This window comes from Cyrtonyx montezumae, unplaced genomic scaffold (genome assembly GCF_038088225.1).
Source record: "Cyrtonyx montezumae isolate F1298 unplaced genomic scaffold, pur_monq_1.0 scaffold_20, whole genome shotgun sequence".
Taxonomy (NCBI): Eukaryota; Metazoa; Chordata; class Aves; order Galliformes; family Odontophoridae; genus Cyrtonyx; species Cyrtonyx montezumae.
In genome coordinates this window covers 6718640-6741529 of record NW_027071937.1, presented here as the reverse complement: position 1 = coordinate 6741529, position 22890 = coordinate 6718640, and the positions used below count along the sequence as shown (strand labels likewise).

Below are 22890 nucleotides of genomic sequence, written 5' to 3'. Positions count from 1 at the left end.
CCCTTTCTTTTCGCTGGCACAAATTGCAGTGGGAAAATATGTTGTTTGGCTTAAAAATTACCAAGAAAAAGAAAAAAAAAGTCATCAACAGAACAGTACGAGCAATGTTTGGATAAAAATACTTTGCAATTGGATGAGAAGCATTTCAGCATTCGTGGGACTTCCAGCAAGCCAGCAGAGCTGCACCCTCCTTGTCTCGAGCTTTGGGGAGATAAAAAATTGCCTTAACACCTCCCATAGCAAGGAGCTCTCCAGAACACGATCCCAGCCTCCAACCAGTGCCACCCCTCACAACCCAGGCCCAAGGGATGCACTGATTCCCAACTCCTCCACCACCCAAGGATGTTCTCAGAGTCAGGGAAGCAAGGATGGAGCTGGGGGAGATGGAGCACCCACAGCCCTGCAGGGTGATCAAACTGAGCCCCCATTTAAAAAGCTTTTGGTTCTTGAGGCCACAACCATCCCTGCCCTTCCTACACAACACCTGCATGGGCAGCTGCAGGGAGAAGCCCGGGAAGGCAACACCAGCTCGTACTACAGCTCCCCACACTAGATACTGAGTAAAAAATATTTCAAGGTATATCATTTTCCAAGCACCTGATTTTCACCTTGCTCACTTGGACTTCTGTGTGACAGAGGGCAGCACACTGAATTCCCAGCACTGCCCATGGATAAAATGCTCCCCAAGTTCAGGCACCACAGCAGCACAGAGCAATCGAAATGTTTCCCAGGAACCCATCAAACTCTGTTAGGGATTACAGTTCGGACACAATTAGTAATCAAAGTGGAGGGATTTTTGCCTCCGCATTCACTCTGACTTCTGCACTCTTTTCTGCTGGTCCCGTGGCCGTGTGTGTGATGCAGTTTCATCTCAGAGCTGACTTTTCTCCAGGTCCAGCTCCTTCCCACTTACCAACGGCCTCCAGTATTTCCACTTACCCACTGCCTCCAGTACTCCCCCTTAGTCCTGGCACACAGAGAGGTGCTCTCCCGTGATGCTGACTCCAAAAGCCCAACGCACCTTTACCATCATGCACAGTGACATATCAGATACCCACAGCAGTTTCACACTGTCATAATCACACCGTGCAAACCAACTCTCTGAGTTTCTACCCACTTATTTTAATGGTTTGGGGGCCAACCTTTTGAAGACTTAGAAGTTTCCAGAACAGATCCCACAGAGCATTTCCAAACACGGCCCTTCCTGCCCCGTCTGGGAGAGGCATTTCACCGTGTGGTGGAAACCCTGTCTTCCCACCAGCTCTCAATAACAGGTGTTTGTTGTTTTTCCAAGCATGAAATAAGCAACAGCGTTTGTTCTGAAACTAGGATGTGGACTGATTTTCAGCAGTGCCGCCCTCAAGGTACTGAGCTCCAGGAAGCAGAGAGCTTTACAAGCATAAAATTGGGTAATTATGCCAAAGCCTGTGTGATGAAGGGGGGAGAGATTTGTAAGACCGTTTTACACTGATTGGGAAGGAAACACGGACAGATAGCACAGAGCTTTGTTTCAGGGGGCCGAGCATCTCCTGTGATGCACACATCTCCTTTGCCCTTAATATACATTCACATACACTAATAGATGATTATAACCATTAATAAATCGCCTGCTATAAAAATAGATTTTTATACGTAAGGAAAAAAAAAAAACTAATTGTAATTGCAAATTGGAGGGGGAAAAAGGCAGAAGAAGAGATAAAACTTCCTCCGAGATGTCTCCTTTGAAGGAAACTGAACAAATGTACTTTCCTCCTTCATATATTCATGAGCTGATGCTTCCCTACCCCGTTCTCTACCACCCTCGGCTCCGGGCTCCGAGCCAGCGCTGTCCTTATCTGGTACGAGGCAGGAAGGAGTCCTGATACCATCACAAGTTTTCAGTAGTTCAGCAAATCTGGAGCAAAGTCTTCAGCAGTCATTAACACAGCTCAGGGCAGTGGGATGCTCCACGATGGGAGCAGCACTGCCCACCACGGCCCCACAGTGGGCACAGGCACGTGGGGAGCACCACGCTGCCTCTTTCTCCTTTGGAAAAGCCCAAACTGGAGGAGCTCAAAGGCACCTGCGATGCACAGGGGAGGGGCTGACTTTAAAAACACCCTGATGGTCACAAAGAACGCACCCCCTCCCTGCCACCGTGGGCCCCGACCCTCCTCATCCTCTCTCCAGTCACGGTGCTCAATCGCTTGCCAGCTAATTGCCTCCACTCATGTGTGCAAACTAACCATTTACTGGAAAATGCCACGGAATGTTAATTTCATTTGGAATTGGGTAATTGCGACGCGCTCCCATATATATATATATTTTATTACACGAAGTGAATAAGCACGGTATTAATAGCATCGCTCCCAGCTCCGACCACAGTCGCAGCCCCATCGCCAGAGGCTGTGAGTTATTTGTCACCCCTTCCTTTCCCCACATTCCTCCCTTCTGCCTTTCCCTTCCCCTCGTCACGCTCCTGACTTTCCATTTGGGTAATTAAGATAATGCAGTATAATTATAAACACACTGCGAAAGATCAAAGCCCACGGTCCAGCAGCCCCAGCTCTGTCTGCTACAGAACCACCATCTCAGCCCATCCCTGACCTCCCCAAGGGCTGCTTTCTCCATAGGAAATCCTCAGCTCTTCCTATGGGGCAAAGAGTTTTCAAGCACAGCCCTCCCCCCCCTCTAACACAGCATCCATCCCCTTGGCCCATTTCTCCTTCTGGTGGGACCATAGCAAAGAAGCACCAAAAACCCAAGCCTGCTCCAGCTCTCTGCCCCAGCACCAAGAGGATCCAGGCCACCACGTGCTCTGCTTCCCACATCTCTGGCCTACAAAAAGCCTTCACTTACCAATTTTATGAGACACCATAACTTTATAGCTTACGCAGCGAGCAGAGACAGGAGCAGGAAGACGGGCAGACCCTCAGCAGCAGCTAATACTCCTCAAGTTATAAAATAATTGAAAAGTTAAATAAAAACACTCTGGAGGAAGCTTCCCCATTTGGTGCTAATGGGCACACGAAGCAGCCCAGGTTAATGTTGCGTGGCAGGAGGGAGAGCTGACGGCTCTGAGCACACAGCACTGAACTCCAGCAACACTTCTTCCTCCCTCCAGCTCCCTGAATTAATGCAAAACTGAGGGCAAGAGGAAGCTCATCCCCAGCTGCCCAAGAAACCACTAGCTCAGCTCCAGAGCAGGAAACAGGGGAGTGCTGGGGATCTCAGGCCATGGGAAGGAGGCACAGACGGGATATGTGGCATGGAAAGCATGCCTGGAAGGGAGGGGACATGCCAACAGAGCCAAGGGCTGCCACTGCAGCTCCCTTCCTAAGCTCAGACCACAGGAGCTGAGGGCATGTTTCTCCAAGCCAACACTGCATCACAGATGGAAGGATAGCGGTGGGGACAGATCCCAGCTCCCAGCAACGCAGAAACACGGTGCCCCATAAGGCAGGGCCAGCATGGAGAGCCCCAGAGGGGAGAATGTTCAGGTCTCAAAGACAATAAAAAGCCACCACATTACTTTTTTGTGTTCTGCATCAGGCAAAGGAAAAAAAAAAAACAACAAACCTTCTCAAAACTAATCCTGGTCAACAACTGGCCTACAACCCAGCTATCCCTTTAATAATGTAGCACGTTATCAAACATTCATAGTTATGCATAAAGTGATGAACAACGCGAGCCTGGCATTTATAGAAATATAGTTCCTGATGGCTTGTTTTCCTTGGACAGCCAGGACTTCACAGCTCATCTTCTGCACACTGGTGATTCCGCCTGGATGAAAAGCACTTTGGACACCTGGGGAACTCAGGGCTCCTGCACACAAAGCTGTCACGACATCTCCAGCAGCACTGGGGGGCTGAGACGGCCCCACAAAACCAACAAAACCCCAAGCTGAAGAGCTGGGGGACCGCAAGTCACCCAGATTTGGCCAGTAGAGGGGACCCCAAAGGGCTCTTCCCTCTGCACTTGGTAGCTGCAGGCTTGGGATGTCACATCGCTGCAGGATGTCACGAAGCCACCGTCCTTCTGGGATGCTCAGCGAAGTGTTGGAATATTAAAACACCCCTTTTCCTCTTTCATTCCCCACAGTGCCACCAAGAAGCTGATTTTCCATCTGCTTCTTCCCTCCTCTGTCTCATAAAATCAATCAGTGGGATAGAGCGACAGCAAAGGGAGGGGTGGAAAAAACAACACTCCCATCCCAGGAGCCTTCTGTCATGGGGCTGTCCCATCCCTGAGGGCACACTGTGAGCACAGAGCAACCCGGCTGTCTGTGGGGTGAGCCCTGCTGGGAAGAACCCATCTTCGAGGCTGATCCAATCCTTGTGGCATGGTGATCAGAACAACCTGGATCTCCAGCCTGGCAGCCATCCTTAGGGTTCAAAAAGGCAATTAATACATTAATTATGACTATGTTTATCTCTCTGGAAAGCAAAGCATTTCCCTGTCAGGTATATACATTTTCAAATTAGCATTAAGACACAGCTGGCATCACTAATAAGTCAAAAGAACCAGTGGAACATTCACTGCCATCTCTGCAACTGAGGCCCTCACTGCCTCCATTTCTCTCCAGTAATCCACTCAAATCAGTCGGAATTAAGCGCATCGCACTTCAACTCACGCTTAATTGCTCTGATAACTGGAGATGCTGGCTAAGCACGTGCCAAACCCTCTCCTGAACTGGTACCCATTTCCTACCCTGTCGGGTCCCGTGTATTCTGACTTTTTCAGAACTAGAATTTGCAGTGGTTTGGCTTTTTTGCAGCCCGGAATGAGCAGACTGCAGAAAACCCTTTGCACCGCGGCCACGCAGGCTGCGTGAACATACATCTTTCAAAGGTCGCCGTAAATTACGCAAGGAGCTGGAGAGGATTAGATCTGGGAAAAGCTGATCAAATACAGAGAGGGTCACGATCCCATTAGGTCACTGAAAAGAAGACTGAGCCCCAAGATGCACCAGATGCCAGCCTGACGTACAGACCCATTTTGTCCCCAGCTCCAGCTGATGACAAGCCATCACTTCATTGATCAAAGGCTCAGGAAGCCTCTGCTAGAGCCGTGACTCACAGGGTCCTACAGCTGAGGTTTGTAGGAGCAAACCTCAGCCCCCAGCCCTATGGTGGTGGGGTGGGCACCACGGGGCAATCTGCACCATGGAGGACAATGTCCTGGTCCTGCGCATCACAGAGCATCACCTCCAGCTCAGCCCATCTTTAAACTCATCTCCAAGACCCTACAGCACTCACTCTGGACTCAACACTCAGATTGGGTCTCCATGGATTAAAGAAGAGAAACTTGAGAGATCTATCACATTACTGGAGCAGGTTACAGGAAAGCCCAGGAGCTGTGGGTTCAGGATGGTGTCATGATCACACTGCTGATACACCATGGCACTGAGCATCAGTGCTGCTGGCAACCCACGCTGCCCAGTTTTCACTAAGGAGGATCTTGGATTCTCACTGGCAGGGCAAAGTCTCCTCTCCATGCCTCACCACTGTCTTTCCTCTCCAAGGAGGGCCCAGGGAACCCAGGACAACCCCACAGCCACGTTTGCTGGGCTCTATGCACATTCATTCACTGCCATTCACTGCAGAGTACTTCACCCACATGGGGCTGGTTTGGACACATTATCCACAAGGCACAAACCCCAAGGAGATTTCTAATTCACAGAATCACAGAGTGGCTTGGGAAGGAAAGGACCTCAAGGATCACCTCGTTCCAACCCCAAACTGACAGAGACAACCCCAAAACTGCAGGGAGACCACACAGCTCCCATTCCACGGCAGCACACAGGCCTCCTTTCAGCTAATTAGAGCTGCCAATTGCCTTCTCTCTCTCTCTCTCTCATTTTAATATGTTAATAAAAAAACCCTACTTTCCTCCTTCCTAAACTGCCTCCGATTTTTCCTCTGTCTGAATTCATCTGGGCTCTGTGCAATGTCACGAGGTCAGTTTGTGCTCCGACTGCAATTCTAATTCTGTCAGTTTTCCATTTTCTGTGGAGTTGGGGGATTTTTCTCTCTACTTTATTTTATTTATTTATTTATTTTCCCCCAAATCAAAAACGATTTTGCATAACAGCAATAACGTTTATGTCCCCGCACGGTGCATCCAGATTACAGGCTGCAGCTGGGGAGAAATAAACATCTCATCTTTGCCCTGCTGTTTATCAACCCGCTGCAGAGCCCGGTATCAGGTCAGAACCTGTAATTTCATTAACTTTATCACTCAGACACGCTTGTTGCTAGATGTCATTATTCAGCACACTGCTCCCGTGTTTGTTTGCACCGGGCCGTGCGTCAGCTGCAGGGGGACATTTGGTTCTGCACGTTTGCACTCAGGTTCACCCACACGTGGCACAGCAGAGATGTGTGCTGCAGATCTGGGTTGGGGCTCCTCGTCCACCCTGAAGGGCCAGGAGTCATCTGTCTGACAGGGAGCAAAACGCTCCTCCTCGTGGCAAGGGCAGCTGAGCCCACAGCTCACAGCGTGCAGGAATCCCGATGGATGGAAAGCACCAGCACCTGCAAATCAATCACTGCCCGGCACGTGGGAGAAGTGAGCGGCACAGGCAGGTGAGGGCGAGCCCAAGCACTCCATCTTCATTGCGTTTGCCATCCCTGGTAATTAACGTCGGGAACTGACACTTGAAAGAGTCTTTGGTGACAGCCCTGGCAACGATAGCATTTGGAGCCTGCTGACAAGTCCCAGCTGATGTCTTATCACCACGTCATGCACCACACGCAGCTTCTCCCTTGGGCACTGCCAGGCTCACAGGCGCAGCTCTGCAGCCAAACCTGCTGCGCCCACCTGAGCACAGCCCGGGGCCAAGCTCCAGCTGGGATTCCCTTAGCACATCCATCTCAAAGCCACCTGTGAAACTGCACCTCAGCAGCTCCAATTTCCCCCTGGGAATCGCTGGGCATGTGTTATCTGCTCCATCCCTCCTGCACATCCCCAGGGAAGCCCAATTGCACCCGCTGCCTGCAGGCAGGTGGCACATCCAGGGTATGTGCAACACATCCTGAATTCCTGCAGCTCCCAGACAAAGGTAAAGCAGCTGGAGGGCTGAGTGCAAAGCCCATGAATAGCACCACAGAGTGGCTGAGCTGGAAGAGAAATATCATCCAGTCCCAACCCCTGCCGTGAGCTGGCTGCTCCCCCTCCAGCTCAAGTTCCCCGGGCCCATCCACAGCCTTGGGCACCTCCAGGGATGGTGCACCCACAGCTCTGGGCAGCGGTGTTGGGGCCTCACTGCCCTCTGAGTGAAATTCTTCCTCCTCCATCTGGTTTCAGGTCTAGGAATTCCACTTCTGGACACTTGGCCCTGCAGGCCAAGCTGCAGGCTCTGGACAGGAGCAAGCAGCACACACCGTGGCTAAGCAGAGCCCCATCAGAGAGGGGAAGGTGTCACGTGGTGAACCAACACGATTCTGAGGGATCAGAACAGGAAGGGCACAAACACGCCTCGAGTCCAGGTGTCCTGGTGGGAGAATCTGGCACCGTGAGGATCAGCAGCACTAGGGCAGCCCTGTCCCAGCTCACAGCCCTGGTTTGGGGCTTCTGCAGACAACACAAGAATTACTTTATTGCCAGTTCCTGAAGCCCTGAGATAGTTTAATATTCTGCCCTAGATCTTGTTTACTATTATGTTTTGAAGAGCACTGAAATGCAGTTACTGCTGTCTCCCCCACTCACACAATTCTAAATAATTTATAGAAAAGCAAAACAAAGAAGAGAATATGAAAGAATGAAAGAGGCAGCTCAGTTACAGTACATGAAGGCCTTCACTTGTTCGCTCTCACCGTGCTGAGGGTTGGGGAAGCCCCCACGAGTCCGTGAGAGTCACAGAGGAGGATGCCAGCAGGGATGCTCCGAGCAGTGCGTGGGGATGGCAGGAGGACCCCGGGGTTGTTGGAGCAGTGATAACCATCGCTGCTGTAACAGCCCTGCCCGGAAGAGGAAGGGGGAAGGAGCATTTTAAGGCTGGAAGGAGCAGGCTCCGAAGGGTGCAGAGCTAATTTCCAGGAGCCAAGCTTCCCTGTCCTCATCCCTGCCACCCAACGGGGATGCTCCCAAGGACGAGCAGACAGCAGCCCCCTCTCCCCCCCCCCCTCCCCGCTCCCGCTGCAGTCGCTCAGCAATTAGCACCACTGTTGTTTATTCCAACGCATCTCACCGCGTTGCAGGTTTAACTCCATGAAACTGCTTCTAATGATATTTCAATAAGCAGAGGCGGGCGATACGCTTTCCCAGAGACAGACTTTAAAAAAGCAGGCAATCAAATGTGCATTAGCCCAGACACGCTGGGGAGAGAGCTGCTCTTCTCCAGGCAGGAGGAGCTCGTGGCACACAGCCCCCTCTGCCTGTTCTGATGCACCCGACCCCAGCAGCATGCTGCCTTAGCCAGGGGGAAGCCCGAAGGGACCTGAGCTCCAACACATCCCAGCACCCTGGGGACTCCAGCCCCACAGATGTGTTCCATGCTGGAACTGATGCACTACCTGACAGCGAGGCAGTGAGTGTTTCTGTCAGCTAGAGAATAAAGCCCAGGCTGATTGATGCCCATATGCCAGTGCTCACCTACAGCAAGAAGTCAGCAGGGATCCCAGCATCCCCAACCTGCTCGAGGGCCTTGGGCATAGACTGAATAGGAACAAATGCTCATCAGCTCTGCTGGAGGAGTGGGAGCGACAGTGCTGCTCTGTGCACCGTGCTGCACAAACCCGTGGCTAAAGAGCAACTCCCCTTGGTGGGGAAATGCTCCTCCTTTCCAGAAGTCACAGTGTCAGTGACACAGACAGTGGGATGGAGGGCACCCTCAGACAGTTTGCTGATGTCACTAAGCTGAGTGGTGTATACTGACTGATATAACAGAAGGAAGGGATGTCATCCACAGGGACATGGTCAGCCTGAAAAGTGAGCCCAAGGGAACCTAATGAGGCTCTACAAGGCCAAGGAGCTGCACTGGGGTCGGGGCAATCCCAGATACAGGGACTGTTCAGTCTGGGGAGACCTCAGTGCAGCAGTACTTGAAGGGAACTTAGGAGGGAGAGGGATGTCTTACATGGGCATACATAGGACAAGGAGGAATGGCTTGAAACTAAAAGAGGGAAGATTTAAGAGAGACATCAGGAGGAAATATTTTACTTAGAGGATGGAGAGGCCCTGGCACTGCTTCCCAGAGCTGTGGGTGCCCTTTTCTCGAGGTGTCCAAGGCCACGGATGGGCCCTGGGCATCCTGAGCTGCAGGCAGCCAGCCCAGGTGGGGCAGGGGGGGGCTGTAAGGTCCCTTGCAACCCAACCATTCTATGGTTCTAAGGAATCAGCTGGAAGATGAAAGCACAGGACAAAGCAGCAAATCCAGGACTCCCCCCCTCCAGGACCCACTCAGCTCAGACACCTGAGGGCACGGGGTTCGGGGCAGCCCAGGCACAACAGCCACAAACCTTTCTTCTCGTAGTCTGGCTTCTCCTCCCCGCCCCGGCCCAGGCTCTCCAGCGTCCGCGTCACCTGGCTGCCGAACTCATCCTCCCTGGTGCTGGGCTCTGCCCTCTGCGGCGTCTCCTCCTCTTCCTCATCCTCGTAGTCATCCAGGATGGGTGTCTCTCGGATGGGCACGCCGATGACCGAGTTGTGAGCCTGCAGGCATGAGCTGCGGAAGCTCTCCCGGGCCTGTGGGCCCAGCAGCACCGAGGGGATGTAGTGGATCTCGTGGGTGGCCTCGGTGCTGGCGCTCTTCTGTGGGATGCGGCGGCGTTTGTGCCAGCGCCGCTGGGCGTACAGGGCCACCGTGAAGACCAAGAGCAGCAGGAGCAGCGCGATCAGCCCACCCTGCGGGACAGCAAAGGGACACATCAGTGGTGTGGGGATGGGGGAGGAGTGGCATCCACCAGTGCTCACTCTCCTCTTACACGAAACCCTTTCATCAGCACAGCTCTACCTGTGCTCCACAAACCCCATTTCTGGGGTGTAGGCCGTGGGCAGGGTGCTGCAGGGGACCCTTAGCACTACAGTGACAACCTCAGCCCAGCTCTTCCCACTCCTCCAGGAACTTTCTCCTCACTCCTTTGGTCCTAAAAGGGAAACGTGCATGGGTACCAAGCCTGCATGCCCTGCACAAGGAGATGGGAAAGGATCTCCCATCTGCATCTCACTGCTTAGGAGGCAAAAAAAACCCATGAAGACAACCCAGCAACCAACGTGGGAGCCATAACATCCCCACAGAGACACAGCATTTTGTGGAAAGGACCATGCACCAAATGGCACCAGGCAACTGCCACCCCCAGGGCACAGAGAACTAAAGCCACTCATCATTCCCAGTGCCAGCCCTTCTGCCCTGGAAGCTGCAAGATGAGGACACCCAGCTGCAGTGGCAGGCTATGGAGCAGGGCCCCTGCACGGCTCCTCTGGCTGCTCTAAGGAGCATCCCACAGCTGCATCCCACATCCAAACCCTCATCTCTCCAAAACAACTGCGATTCCAACAGTAGTGTCAGAATTATCTGAAGACTTCCCTCTTGCTCACATGTTTTGGGGGCACCACCAGAGTCACCCTCGCAACAGAGTGCATCCCCCCACACCAACTGCTGTGGTTCACCCACTTTGGGCCCCTCCATCTCTCTGCAGCACCAAAGCAATTTTACCCCAAAGCAGATGAGAAAAACAGGGCATGTAAATCAGGAGCAGCGTGAGGAATTGATGCTTCGCAGCGTGACATGTAGCAGCCAGGGCAGGGCAGGCATCTGTTTGGCACAAAGAATGCCATAGCTGGGAACTTTACAGAGCGTGCAAGAGCAGTGTGAAGACATGCAGATATTTCTTCTGCACACAATACAAAACACTGTGCCGTGCAGGAAGAGGATCATCTGTAAAGAGGCGGCGTGGGAAGTGAGTTTGCTGGGGACAGAGCTCAGGGGACACAGGGGGACAGGGCCAGTGGTGGCACTCTGGGGCAGGGCGCAGAGGACCTGCTGCTCTGCCCTCTGCCTTCTCATCTCTCCCCTAATCAACACTAAGGGCAGCCTGGCTGGAAGATTCGGGACGACAGTGCTCAGCTTGGCTTTTCCCAACATAGCTGGGATGTGGGATGGAGCAGGGCTCAGCCCCACCACTTGCTGCTCACTGGGTGGCACCAGGTCAGGTCTGTGTCCAAGAGCTGTGCCAACCCCTGGTGTTCAGAAGCAGCTCAGTTTCACGTGCTCCCCATGTCCCTGACCCCACACCGCAGCCGCTCGTTGGAGTGCCGTGCACACGCAGGGAGAGCTTCCTGGGGAAAAAAAAGTCAAACTTAGGAGGCATTCAAGCCAGCCTCATTTTAATCTATTTTTCATGTTAAATTATCCAACTGAGGGAACGGGAGAGAGAAAAGGGGAAGGAAGGGATAATATGAGAAATGTTTTATTTGACAATGTGTCATTCGGAAACTGATTATTTCTGTCTCAGAGCTTTTTAATATTCCCAAACAATGGCCGAGCCGCGAGGGGATTTGGTATGCTAAGGCTGGATTTATAATACTCTGTTCTGCAGTGATAAGAACATGGGCCTTTAATCCTGTGAGCTGTGAACATGCATATTCTCCCACGTAATGTCCTTCCTCCCCACCGCTCTCCCAAGAGCCCTGGGCTGGCTGCAGCCGTGCCCCTCTGGACACCGTGGGGACATGGATGTGTCCCAGGTGCACAGCCACAGTGGTGGGAGAGCAGCGAAGAGAGGAATGGGGCTGGTCCTGCCAAGGATGAGGCACGAGGGAGGACAGGGTGCACAGAGCACTGCAAAACTTTGGGGTCAAACGTGGCATGGGAACAAAGCTCGGCTGAAGATGGAAAGCAGCGAGGGTGTGATTTACATCGTAAACACTGAAGGAAAGCTGCTGGGGGAAGCCTTCTGCAGACCCAGCCAAGTCAGAGGATCATTAAGGTTGGAACGGACCTCCAAGATCATCCAGCCCAGCCACCAACCCATCCCCACCAATCCCCCCTGACCTCATCCCACAGTGCCACATCTCCACATGTGCTGAACACCTCCAGGGACGGTGACTCCACACATCCCTGTCCTGCTTTTATAAACGACGTGGGCTGCAGAACTGCAGACTGCAGAGCTCCCGTGTATGTCCCCATGGTGCTGAGCAACCCTTCCACAGTGACAGTCCCACTGCCCCAATCCAAGCCCCGTCCCCATGCAGGGGCTGTGCTGTGAGCAAAGCGATGGCCGTGCAGTCCTTCACTGCACTGGAGTTTTTCCTTTCTTTCCTCCCTGGCAGTACAGGTAATTAAACACTAGAACAATTTACCGCGGGATGCAGTGGATTATCCATCACTGTCAATTTTTATACTTTTTTTTTTTTTTTAATACCAAGGCTGGATGCTTTCAGAAAAGTTAAGCTTTACTCCAATGAGAAATAAAAGGCTTCAAGGAAGTCCTGAGGCCCAAGAAGACCCCACAGACCCTTCTGGTCCTTCAGTCCATCCCTAGAAGTGTTCAGAACCAGGTTGGTTGGGGCCCTGTGCAACCTGGTGTGGCACCAGGTCTGGAGGTGAACTTGGTGATCCGCAGGGTCCCTTCCAACCCAAGCTGTTCTATGACTCTGTGAATCCCTCACTTTGTCCTTCCTGTGTTTCATCACAAGTTTTGCAGCTCTCCAGCACCTCATCTCTCTTCCAGACCTTTCTCCCCACTCCAGCTCCAAGGAGATCCACCGAAGCGGGGAGGATGCAGCAGCATGGAGCAACCTCACACCTGGATGCCCAAACCTCTCCTGGCCCACAGCTGTAATAAAGCAGCTTCGAGGAGCAGGTGCAGCAAACATTTGCGTCAGGTTTTTGCCAAGCTGCAATTTAAACTAACAGATTTCTAATTAACTCAAAGTGATGGCGAGTTGCGGGATGGAGACCCTGTGAGCACCATCCCACCAGGCAGAGGCTCGTGCTCCCCCAAATCCCCCACTCCCCCCTCGCTCAGTGCATGCAGCACAGCCTGGGACCACAACCACCCCATCCCACTGGTGCCAGGGGAGGTTCACGTTGGGTATCAGGAAACATCTCTGCCCGACGTTCCCACAGCATCGCTCCTCCAGCCCATGCATCTCTGCACGCTGCTTGCTATGCCTCACATAAGCACATCGGGCATAAATCTAATAGCACATACAGTCCCACAAAGCATCGCAGAGGTGCGAGAGATGAGAGTTACAGTTGCTGTGGGAACCGTAACTTTAAAATCTCTGACTCTTCCCCATTAAAAGAAAGAGTCAGAAAAAAAAAAAAAAAAAAAGTCACATTTCCATATCTTTTATTTATTTATTTATTTTCAAGTCACGCTGAATTTTGTTTCGCTGTTCCATTCGGGGACAGAAACAGAAAGGAGAGGAGCTGCCACTCAGCCCTCCAGCACTGCTCAGGCACACAGGAGGTGTCCCAGGGCTGGCACTGCCCCCGTGGCACCGCACACGTCGTGCCCCGAGCTGAGCATCTCGCCTGGATAACAATTCCAAATGACTCCTAATCCATTTTTATCATGTAAAAAAGGCATTTATTTCCAGCGAGCCGAAAGAGGAGGGCTGTAGGTGATTTTATTAAGCACCTGATTGCTGCCTCTTTCTAACACTCGAGTGCAGATTGCATAAATTGTGGTTTTAATGCGCTCTAAACGGCTCACCTAGCTGGGCTGACCTGCTAACCCGGGGCCTGCCCTCGGAGAGGGAAGATTTTAAAATGCATTAGGTCTCCTGTTTCCCTAACGCAGGCAGACTGAGCAAATGGCAGTGAAACACAAAGGCTCTGAGCTCCCCATCCCCGCAGAGCGGTGCGCACGTGCTTCTCCCGCTCGGCTCACTGAGACCTCTCCAGTGAATTGTGTTTCAGCCAGATTATAAAGCAGAGGGGAAAAGCCACTTGAGCTAAGGATCAACGGCAAAGCTTTTAAAGGAGGGACCACCGTATCCAGAGCCGGTGCTGCACTAAGGGGATGTTCAGTGGGGTCCTCCCAGCACTCTGTGCCTTGGGCTGCTGGGTGTCCACATGGCATATCCCAAACACTTGGCACAGCACCAGGCCCAGCCAGGGCACGCTGCTTGCTGCTCTTTGGCTGGCCTGTGCTGGCAGAGGTATGGACTGATGGGGCTTTGAGGTTCAGGGTGGATATTAGGAAACATTTCTCCTCTGACAGAGTGATTACGCATTGGCATGGGCTGCCCAAGGAGCGGTAGAGTCACTCTCCACGGAGGTGTTCCAGAACTGTGGAGATGTGGCACTGAGGGATGTGGACATTGGGCATAGTGGGATGGGTTGGGGTTGGACTTGGGACCTTAGAGGTCATTTCTAACCTTAAGGACTATGTGATCCCATGATTCTGATTCCAACTCAAGCCATCCTGTGATCCTATACCTTTACTGCACCCAAGCTTCAACTGTGGCTCCCACAGCTTCTGCCCATGCATGTGCCTTCTCCTGAAAAAAAACTCACTGTGTTGTGGCACCTGTTGGAGAATCGCAGAATGGACTGGGTTGGAAGGGTCCCCAAGAATCACGAAGTCCCATCCCCCCTACCACAGTCAGGGCCACCAACCTCCAGATCAGGTAGTACACCTGCATGGGCAGGCTCCATCCAACCTAGTCTTGAACGGATGGGCCATCCACAGCCACTTTGGGCAGCCTGTTCCACCACCTCCCCACTCTCTCTGTGAAGAACTTCCCCCTGACATCCAATCTAAACTCTCCCTCCTCGAGCTTAAGGAAAGAGAGCTAGCCCATACTTTAGGAGCCATGCAGCAAACCCTGGCTGATTCCAGCCCCCTGCACAGCCACTCCAACCTCACCATCCCCACTGCCAGCAAATCCTACCAGCCACACTGCCATCCCCACCTGCTCCATGGCACCAACAGCAGCTCTGGATGCTGCAGGTCCCTCCAGCAGCACAGAGTGGGGACACCCATCCAAACAAACCCCCCTGCACCGCAGCGAGCCCTCGCACGACTCGGGTTATTACAACATCTACCAGCAGAGCATTTGCTACCAAGTGATGGAATATAATTAAAAGTAAAGAACACTTGTCAGATAAATGAGTACCATGTACCAGTGCTGCAAACAGAGCCTTTTTTGTTTTTGTAATAATTGTGTTTATCCACTTCCCACTCATTTACAAAAAAAAACGTGGTTAATTCTCGGTGGATCTCACAACCATCAGTGCGAATTAATACCGTTCCCACTGTATATTCTGCATATATTAAAAAAAATTAATCTAATAAGAGATGCACATCTCCGGATGAGGGAACATTAACACAACTCACATTGTGCCTCCAGCTTCCAAGTGCCTGTGAGTGGCACGTTACAACAGCTCTTCTGCTCAATTAGCCAGCGAGCTCTGCGGGGCTGCCAGCTCCTGCACACTTGTCCAAAGAAGGTGGCAAAAAAGGGGGAAAAATTCAGCATCACAGAGCGGGGTCACAGTGGAGGACCTCTTAGGATCACTGCTGTTTCTATCACGGGAGATCCATTGGTGACAGGGATGGGGAGCTGCACTTGGTGGTACAGCACTGTGCTTTGGGTCCCCATTGCCTCCAAGTGCATTGCATTGGGGCACGCTGCCACTGTTCCCCATGCATGGGACAAAGCAAAGACATGTGGGAGGACTGAGAAGGATTCTGCAGTTTATTTATGGACATTTCCAAACTTAACAGAGCTAAGAGCTGATGGGAAGGTGCTTTTGTGCGTGTTGGGAAGGAGGGAACGAGCTCCCATCACTGCCGCTGGGGTTTGTTAAAGGTTTATGACTGAGCCAACAGCTGGCAGCTGCTCTGGGAACGATCCAGTCTATTGTGTAAATATGGTCAGGCAGTCTTCTTTAAGTGCAAATATTTCAGCATAACGAGCATCTTTCTGAGCAGTGGCAGCACAAAGCACAGCTCTGCTCCAAGCACCACCACCGCTGCTTTCCCAGGGGTTCAGGAACAGCAGCATCCAACTGCACTCTGCAACCCAGCAAAGGACAAGGCAGAAACCACAGCTCCTGCCCACACCCTTTCCCTGCTCCTTCGTGTCTCTTCCCCCTGTGGGATGCTATGGGAGCGAGATGCTGGGCAGGCACTGAGATGCTTGCATTGCAAATGGGCCGAGGGCTGAGCAGTGATTTGCTCAACAGGTTTGGATTCAGAGCTCCACCATCTGCAAACCTGATACTAGTTCTGAGCCCACAGCAAGTTAACTTGTGCTGCAGCACAGCTTGGAGGAAAGGACCTGGAGGGGCTGCTCAGAGACAACTATCCCAGCTGTGTCCCTGCTGCTGCCATCAGAAGGGACACTCTGCAGGGTGAGCTGTCACTTGTGCTCCCACGCGGTGCAGAGCAGGCTCTGCATCCAGCTCTAATTACAGCCACGTCCTTGCGATGAGGAGACAGACCTTTAATTAAGGGAAGCTGGGTTTCAGCGTGCCCAGTGCTGCCTGGACAGAGACAGCAGTGGAGTGGGGAGGAGGAGACGCAGCAGCATGGCTCAGGGATACAGTGACAGCTCTGTCCATGCCCTGTTTGTGCTGCTGGCACAGTACTGTGCTGCTGTAGCTTTGTCCTCACTGTGCCCCAAAACCACCTCATATCCATCCAAGCACACCCCCTAGAGCAGCAGGCACACACTGAGCTCCATTCCCAGCTCCATGGCACGTGCTGCCCTGCATGCCTGGGGAGGATGAGAAGACAATCTGGGGGCTGCAAGCAGGCAGCCAGGCAGAGCTCTGTGCTGTGGCCTCCAAGGAAGTGGCTATTTGGAAATGGGAAAGGATTCATTTCAATTAAACCTGCCCAGAACTCTGAATGAAAGCAATTAATTCTCCCCATCTGAAAGCTGATTAGCTGGGATATCTGGGTAAATGGATAATAAGAGGCTCATACCCCTCCCAGCCCCATGCACACACTGCTGGATGCTTTTGACACGATGTGGAACTGCAGTGTCTGTGAATGAAGGCAGGGCCCATTAGGCCATCACTGCCACGTGGCAGTGGGTGAAGCGGGATGGGATGTGACGGTGCCAACCCAGAGCTGAAGCTGCTCTAAACCTTTCAAGGTCTTCCATACCGCTGGTGGAGTTTACCCCTCCTTCATCACATCTGGCTGCAACTCAAATGCTGTGTTTGCTCTTGGGTCCCTCACTACAAGGAAAGCAGTGAGGTCCTGCAGAGTGTCCAGAGGTGAACAGCAGAGCTCCCTGCTCCTGCCCTGCAGCAGACACAGTGCTGCCTGCACACCTGTACAACCCCTAATGCCATTCTGCAGAAGGGCAATGGGGAAAAAGCAGATTTATCTGTCGTTTTAACATTCCCAGCATCACCTGAGGGCTCCCATTCAATAGGACACTTGAGATACAAATCTATGAGATGGCCAAGCAATTGCATCTGGCAATTTACTGTAATAGCCCCAGCAGCAGGAGGAGAGGAGAGCCCATCCCAAGAGCAGCGGAGCAGGGAAGCTATGCCCTGGTAATGCCCAGACAGAGCAGGGCCAGGCTGCAGAGGGGGTTTCATACCCAGGGAAAGGAGGAGCACGTCCTGCAGCAGCCAGCTGCACAAGGCCCACTCTGCGGGAGCACTGGGGACAATAAGCCCCCGGAGCAAAACATTTAGAGGGAAAGGATCTCAATCAATCACTTCCAACCACCTGCTTAAATAAATCCATCCAAACAGTGTAAAATTCCCCTGGAACAGGAGCGAGCTCAAGCTGAATTCAGCATGCTGGGAGGCCGTGCTGTTTGTCACCATCAGTGCAGTGCTCCTGGGTCAGCTGCAGCCCAACCCCAAACCTCCGTCAGCCTGCGGGGCCGGGGCAGCGGTGCAGAACAGGACTGGGGAACATCCATCACTGGTGACAGGGGTTTATTAATCCCACCCGGGGCAAAGGGATGGATTTAATGATGTCTCCATATCCATTCCACTGCTGAGATGCTATGGGAAAGGAATCCTCATCCAGAAAAGCCCTCCGGAGATCCATCGCTCATTGGAGCATCCCCATGGGTACCAGTGCCATCGATGGGTTACGTGTGCGTGTGAGGTTGGGGCACTCAGAAAGCAATTCCCTCTCTCAAAAACAATCCTTCAGTCCAAAAGTAGCAAAACCACGTCAGCACCAAGCTGAAAAACTTGCTCACAGAAGTGACTTTGAGGTGTCACCTGTGAGCTGGCACTGAGCCCTCTGCTCAGGGCTGAAGCTCCACGTGCACCAGGTGCCAAAGAGGGGGGAGCAGAGGCAGCTCTGCGGGATGGGGCAGTGCAGAGAGAGGCACTGATGGGCACAACCAGGGGTCGTTCACTGCCTGTCTGAAGGTTTTTGGATGGTCAGGATGTTCTCCAGCACAGATAATCATTTCCACTTGAAACTCCTGCTCAGAACAAAACCATACAATTAGCAATTCCCTTACTGGTTAGGAAAGGAAGAAAGAAGCCCAAGACACAATTGAAGCCTTTGTACAACGGAAAGAGCCAACAGGATGAGCAGCAGTGCTGATGTCAGGGAGCATATGGTGGGCATGCTGGGTACTGGACGGAGCAGGAAGGCCTCAGCAGCATCAGCCAGGTCTCCTGCTTGGAGAGGACACAAGACAACAAGGACATTTTTCTCTGCTACTAAACACAAAGCTGCAGAGCCAGTCTTGGGGCTGACTGGGTCATGCATTCAGAGCCCAGAGCCTTTCCCCACCACTGCTCCATCATCAGGCCATGACACTGCAAAGCTTTTGTGCTCCCACACTGCCTATTTACAGATGGCAGATGGTTGGTCCTTTACAGCAGCTCCAGACGGAGCCCCACATGTTGCTGTAAGATGCATTTCTATTTCTGTGGCCAGACAAATGCCATCTCCAATCCCACACTGCTGCAAGGGGTTAAGAAGCCATTAGTGCTTTCCCCAGCTGCACAAACGTCCTCGTGCACCACTGGGAATGGGCAGCAAGGGAAGGGCTGGATGCCAGCACCTCGGCCTGGGAATGATGATCCATCCCATCCTGTCTGCCCCATGCAGAGGTCTGCATGGCAGCCCCAGGCACTGAAATACATTTAAAGAGCTCCCAAAGGTGACATGTTACTGGTTTTTGCTTCCCTCTCTCATATCTCCTTAGCAGAGCAGCAGGTCAGAGCTCGGCTTGCTGCAGCAGAGCCATGCAGGTGGCTGCTCATTCCAGGAGGGGAAACTGCAGCCCCAGAACTTTGCAAAGGGGAAGGAAACCCAAAAATAAGGGAGAACTACGGTGCGGTCAGAAAAACATAACTGCAAAGCTTCTCAGCTTTGAGAATGAGATGAACATGGAATAAGCTGCACCGTGCTGCAACCCCTCACCTGCAAAGCAAGTAACATTTGGTTGTGGGGAGCGCCAGGCTGCATGCCTGCACACCTCTGCTCCTCCCCAAACTTCCATCCCAGTAAGAGCTTATGTAACAGCTGCAGGGAAGCAACACAGCTATAGGAAGAGTAAGGAGAAAGCCCCAACCCTGTGACATCCACCTTACAAACCCAAAAAGGCAAAGGTCACACCAACCCAGCATGAGCTCAGCAGCACCCTGACCCCAGGAGTCCAGTGAGCAAAGAAGGGAGCGGGAATACCCCAAAAACACAGGGGCTCACCCTCTGTTCTGGGAGAGGAACAGCTCTGGAAATGCACAGCTCACCCATCCTTCTCCATGCTTCAAGCACTGATTTCATCACAATTCCAAATTCCAGCTGTCTAAGCAATTTTTTGCAGATATTTCCTCCTTCTTTGCAATCATTTGGCTAATAAGATGAGCAGGTTGGGCTCATTTATTTTGGACACTGTTCGTGGGTCACTAGTGGAAAGGCTAATCATTAGGTTGGCAGAGAGCATTGCTTCTGCTTCACAGCTGGCTGCAAGGCACAGAGAGGGGACAGAGCAGGAGCCTGAGCCCTGAGAAAGAAGACACCAGGTGCCTCTGGAAGTAGAATTTTCCTTTGCTATTTCCTAAATTATCCCTGGGAAAGTAGGTAGAATGCCAGCACCAGAGGCTGCTCCTGCTCCTTCCATGTGCCCACCTGGTGCTCAGGGCTCCAGGATCTCCTTCCTCCCTACAGCAAAGCCACAGTATTGAAGTATAGGGCCCTCCTGGGGATGGTTTGGGGCCCTAGGAAGCTCTGAGCACCCCCACAGCTCTCAACAGCCTCTGGGCAGCCACGTACTTCCCCCTCCCACTCTCTCAGCATCGCAGCTGAGGACCTGAAGGCACTTGCCAAGGGAGCGTTGTAAAGCCATGAAGGGGGGGGCACAGCCAGGGTAGATGCTCAACGGTTGCCCCCTCCTCCCATGGGGTGCTCTGAGGTTTCTCTCTGTGTCACTCTGCTCTCTGGGTAAAGGTTCTCACGTCAGAGGTGGTGGAGAGCTGCAGGGGGCTCTACAAGGCTCTTTTAGCAGAGAAAAAGAGGAAGATTTAGGTACTAATTTAGAGCTCGTATTTCCTAAGCCCTATCAGACACTGAGGCTATTGGCAAGCAGCGTCCCAGCCCCTGCCAGTCTCAGTAGCTCTACAATGTCCTTTCATTGGCAAGGGCAGCAGTGGGGAAAAAATAACACAGCAAAACAAGGGACATGTGATGGAGAGCTTGGCTGAGGGCTCCCTCCCCTCTGTGGCCCTGCATGCCAAGGAGGGAGAGCACAAAGGAGTGAAAAGTGGCCATTTGAAAAGGGAAAAAGCAAAGAAAGAAAGCACACGGCTTGTTTTGCTGAGGGAAACGTGGCCAGCACGAGGCAACGGGGCAAGCACCTTTGAGGGTCTGCATTTCACCACAGCAGGCCCTGGGTGAGGCACCCAACCCTACAGCAGGGGCAACCCCACCCCTCCATAACCAGATCCCAACCACGGAGCTGAGAGGCACCTTGCAGCTCGTTTACTCGATGCTGTGAAGCCAGAAGAGCCCCTGGCACTAATTGGAGCTGCAGGTCGAGCTATGCGCAGCTTTTGCTGCATTTCTGTTTGGTTTTGTAAGCCTTGCAGCTATCGTGCCCTTTGTTTGCAGTCTGTAAGCGAGCCTTGTCTTTCCCAACCCCACACCACAGGTGGCTGTGACCGGCAGCACAGCCCCTCCATCAGTTCAGAGATCCCCCAAGGCAGCATGCAGCACCCCAGTGCTCAAAGAACAGGGCCCTAAAAGGGCATGGGAGACAGCATCCCTACAACCACACGTCCCAAAGTGAGCTTTCCCTGGAGCTGAACCACTCTCCCCAAGCTCCCCAGTGTCTGCAGAACGAGCAGCATTTCACCTTGGCAGCTGCCCCACGCTCCCCTAGCAGCTCTCTCTGCAATTGCTGCCATCAACACGACGGTTTCACCCCAAGTCCTCCAAGTCTGGTGCAACAGGGAAAGCTGGGCTCAGGGTGGTCACAGAATCACAGCATCATGTGTGTTGGAAGGGACTTCTAAAGGCCATCGGGTCCCACTCCCTGCAATGAGCAGGGACACCCACAGCTCCACCAGGTGCTCAGAGCCCCAGCAGCCTGAGCTTGGCTGTCTGCAGGTTTGGGGCACCACCACCTCTCCGAGCAACCCGTGCCACTGCCTCACTGCCCTTACCATAAACAGCTTTTCCCTTATACCCAACCCAGATGTCCCGTTTTAGTCTGAAACCACATCCCCACGTCCTGTCACAACAGATCCTGCTAAAAAGTCAATCCCCTTCTTTCTTGCAGCCCTTTAGATACCGACAGGCTGCTCTCAGCTCTCCCCAGAGCCTTCTCTTCTCCAGGCTGAACCAGCACCCGCACCCAGCCCACGCTGCTCCCTTAGAAATCATTATTTTCCTGTGGTTTTAGGTAATTGGATTTTTAGAATAAGCACCATTAGTTTATTTTCTTTTCTACACACCACAGAGACCTTGTGAAAGCTAAAAGAGAGCCAGGTCCTGCTGTCTGGGGGGAGGAGGGGGAGGTGGAGCGGGAGCAGGACAGGTAAAAATAACCACGCGTGGCCCATGCTGCTCCCAATTACACCAGTGGGAATTGTGACCAATTTCCTACAGCAGATCCAAACATGCACGCACGCATTTTTTTCCCCTCAAAGAAGTTCTTGGCTATATTATCAGCCCTGCAACAATCAGAAAGATCACCCACGTATGAGCTTCCTCCTCTGCTTCACATCAGCACGTTTTGGAGCATCCCTTCCCAGTGGAGCCCAGACTCAGGTTGGGGTTTATTTCCAGCCAATCCCCGGTTCCTGGATGATGCAGGTGCTGACGGCCGTTCATCAAACATTTTTCACCCATGGTTTAGCTGCAGTTACTCAAAAAAAGAGCTTGGCAAGATGTTCTACAAATGGTTTATCTGCTCAGACAGTTTCACATCAGCTGAGACGAAAGCGTTGTGGGGAGGATATGGAAAGTGCTGAAGAGGAGAAACATTTCACTGTGACACTTTCCTGAACACAAAGCGCTCTGCCTTTTCACTTTGCAATGCTGCCTCGTGAAACTAAGTCCAATTTATTTTTAAATGGGAAAAAAAGGAAGCTCCAAATGAAAGCAAACATCATATTTCTTGGGACAAATAAGATATTGCGTTTCATCCTGTCATTAAGACTTATTCTACGCTGCGAGATTTGCCAACAAAAACATTCTGTCTTTCGTACAAAAATCTCTCCCAAACATCTCAAAGCAATCCTACATCAGGTTTGTCACAGCTCACCTCTACATGAGTCGGCTCCTGATGCTGATAACATTTACCTGATAGAAACATCTCTAAGCAGCACCGCACATATATTCAAACAAGGACAGCTATGAAGAGAAGGTAAAGCTGCAAATAACACCGGGTTTGCGGAAAAGGGAAGACGAAGCACGGCGAGCCCATATGGGGCAGAGATGTGCCTTTCTCTCCCATATCTGGTTGCCCAGAGAGCGGCAAGTGTCCCATCCCTGGAGGTGCCCAAGGCCA

At 52.3% G+C, this 22890-nt stretch overlaps 1 protein-coding gene across 1 annotated transcript in view; it reads right to left on the bottom strand.

Moving 5' to 3' along the window:
* ASTN2 (astrotactin 2) overlaps nucleotides 1–22890 on the bottom strand; it is a 250356-nt gene that overhangs the window by 186106 nt on the left and 41360 nt on the right. Inside the window, exon 3 of the mRNA XM_065737613.1 lies at nucleotides 9441–9825. Within this exon, the coding sequence (XP_065593685.1) occupies nucleotides 9441–9825 (385 nt within the window). The remainder of the gene's footprint in view (nucleotides 1–9440; nucleotides 9826–22890) is intronic.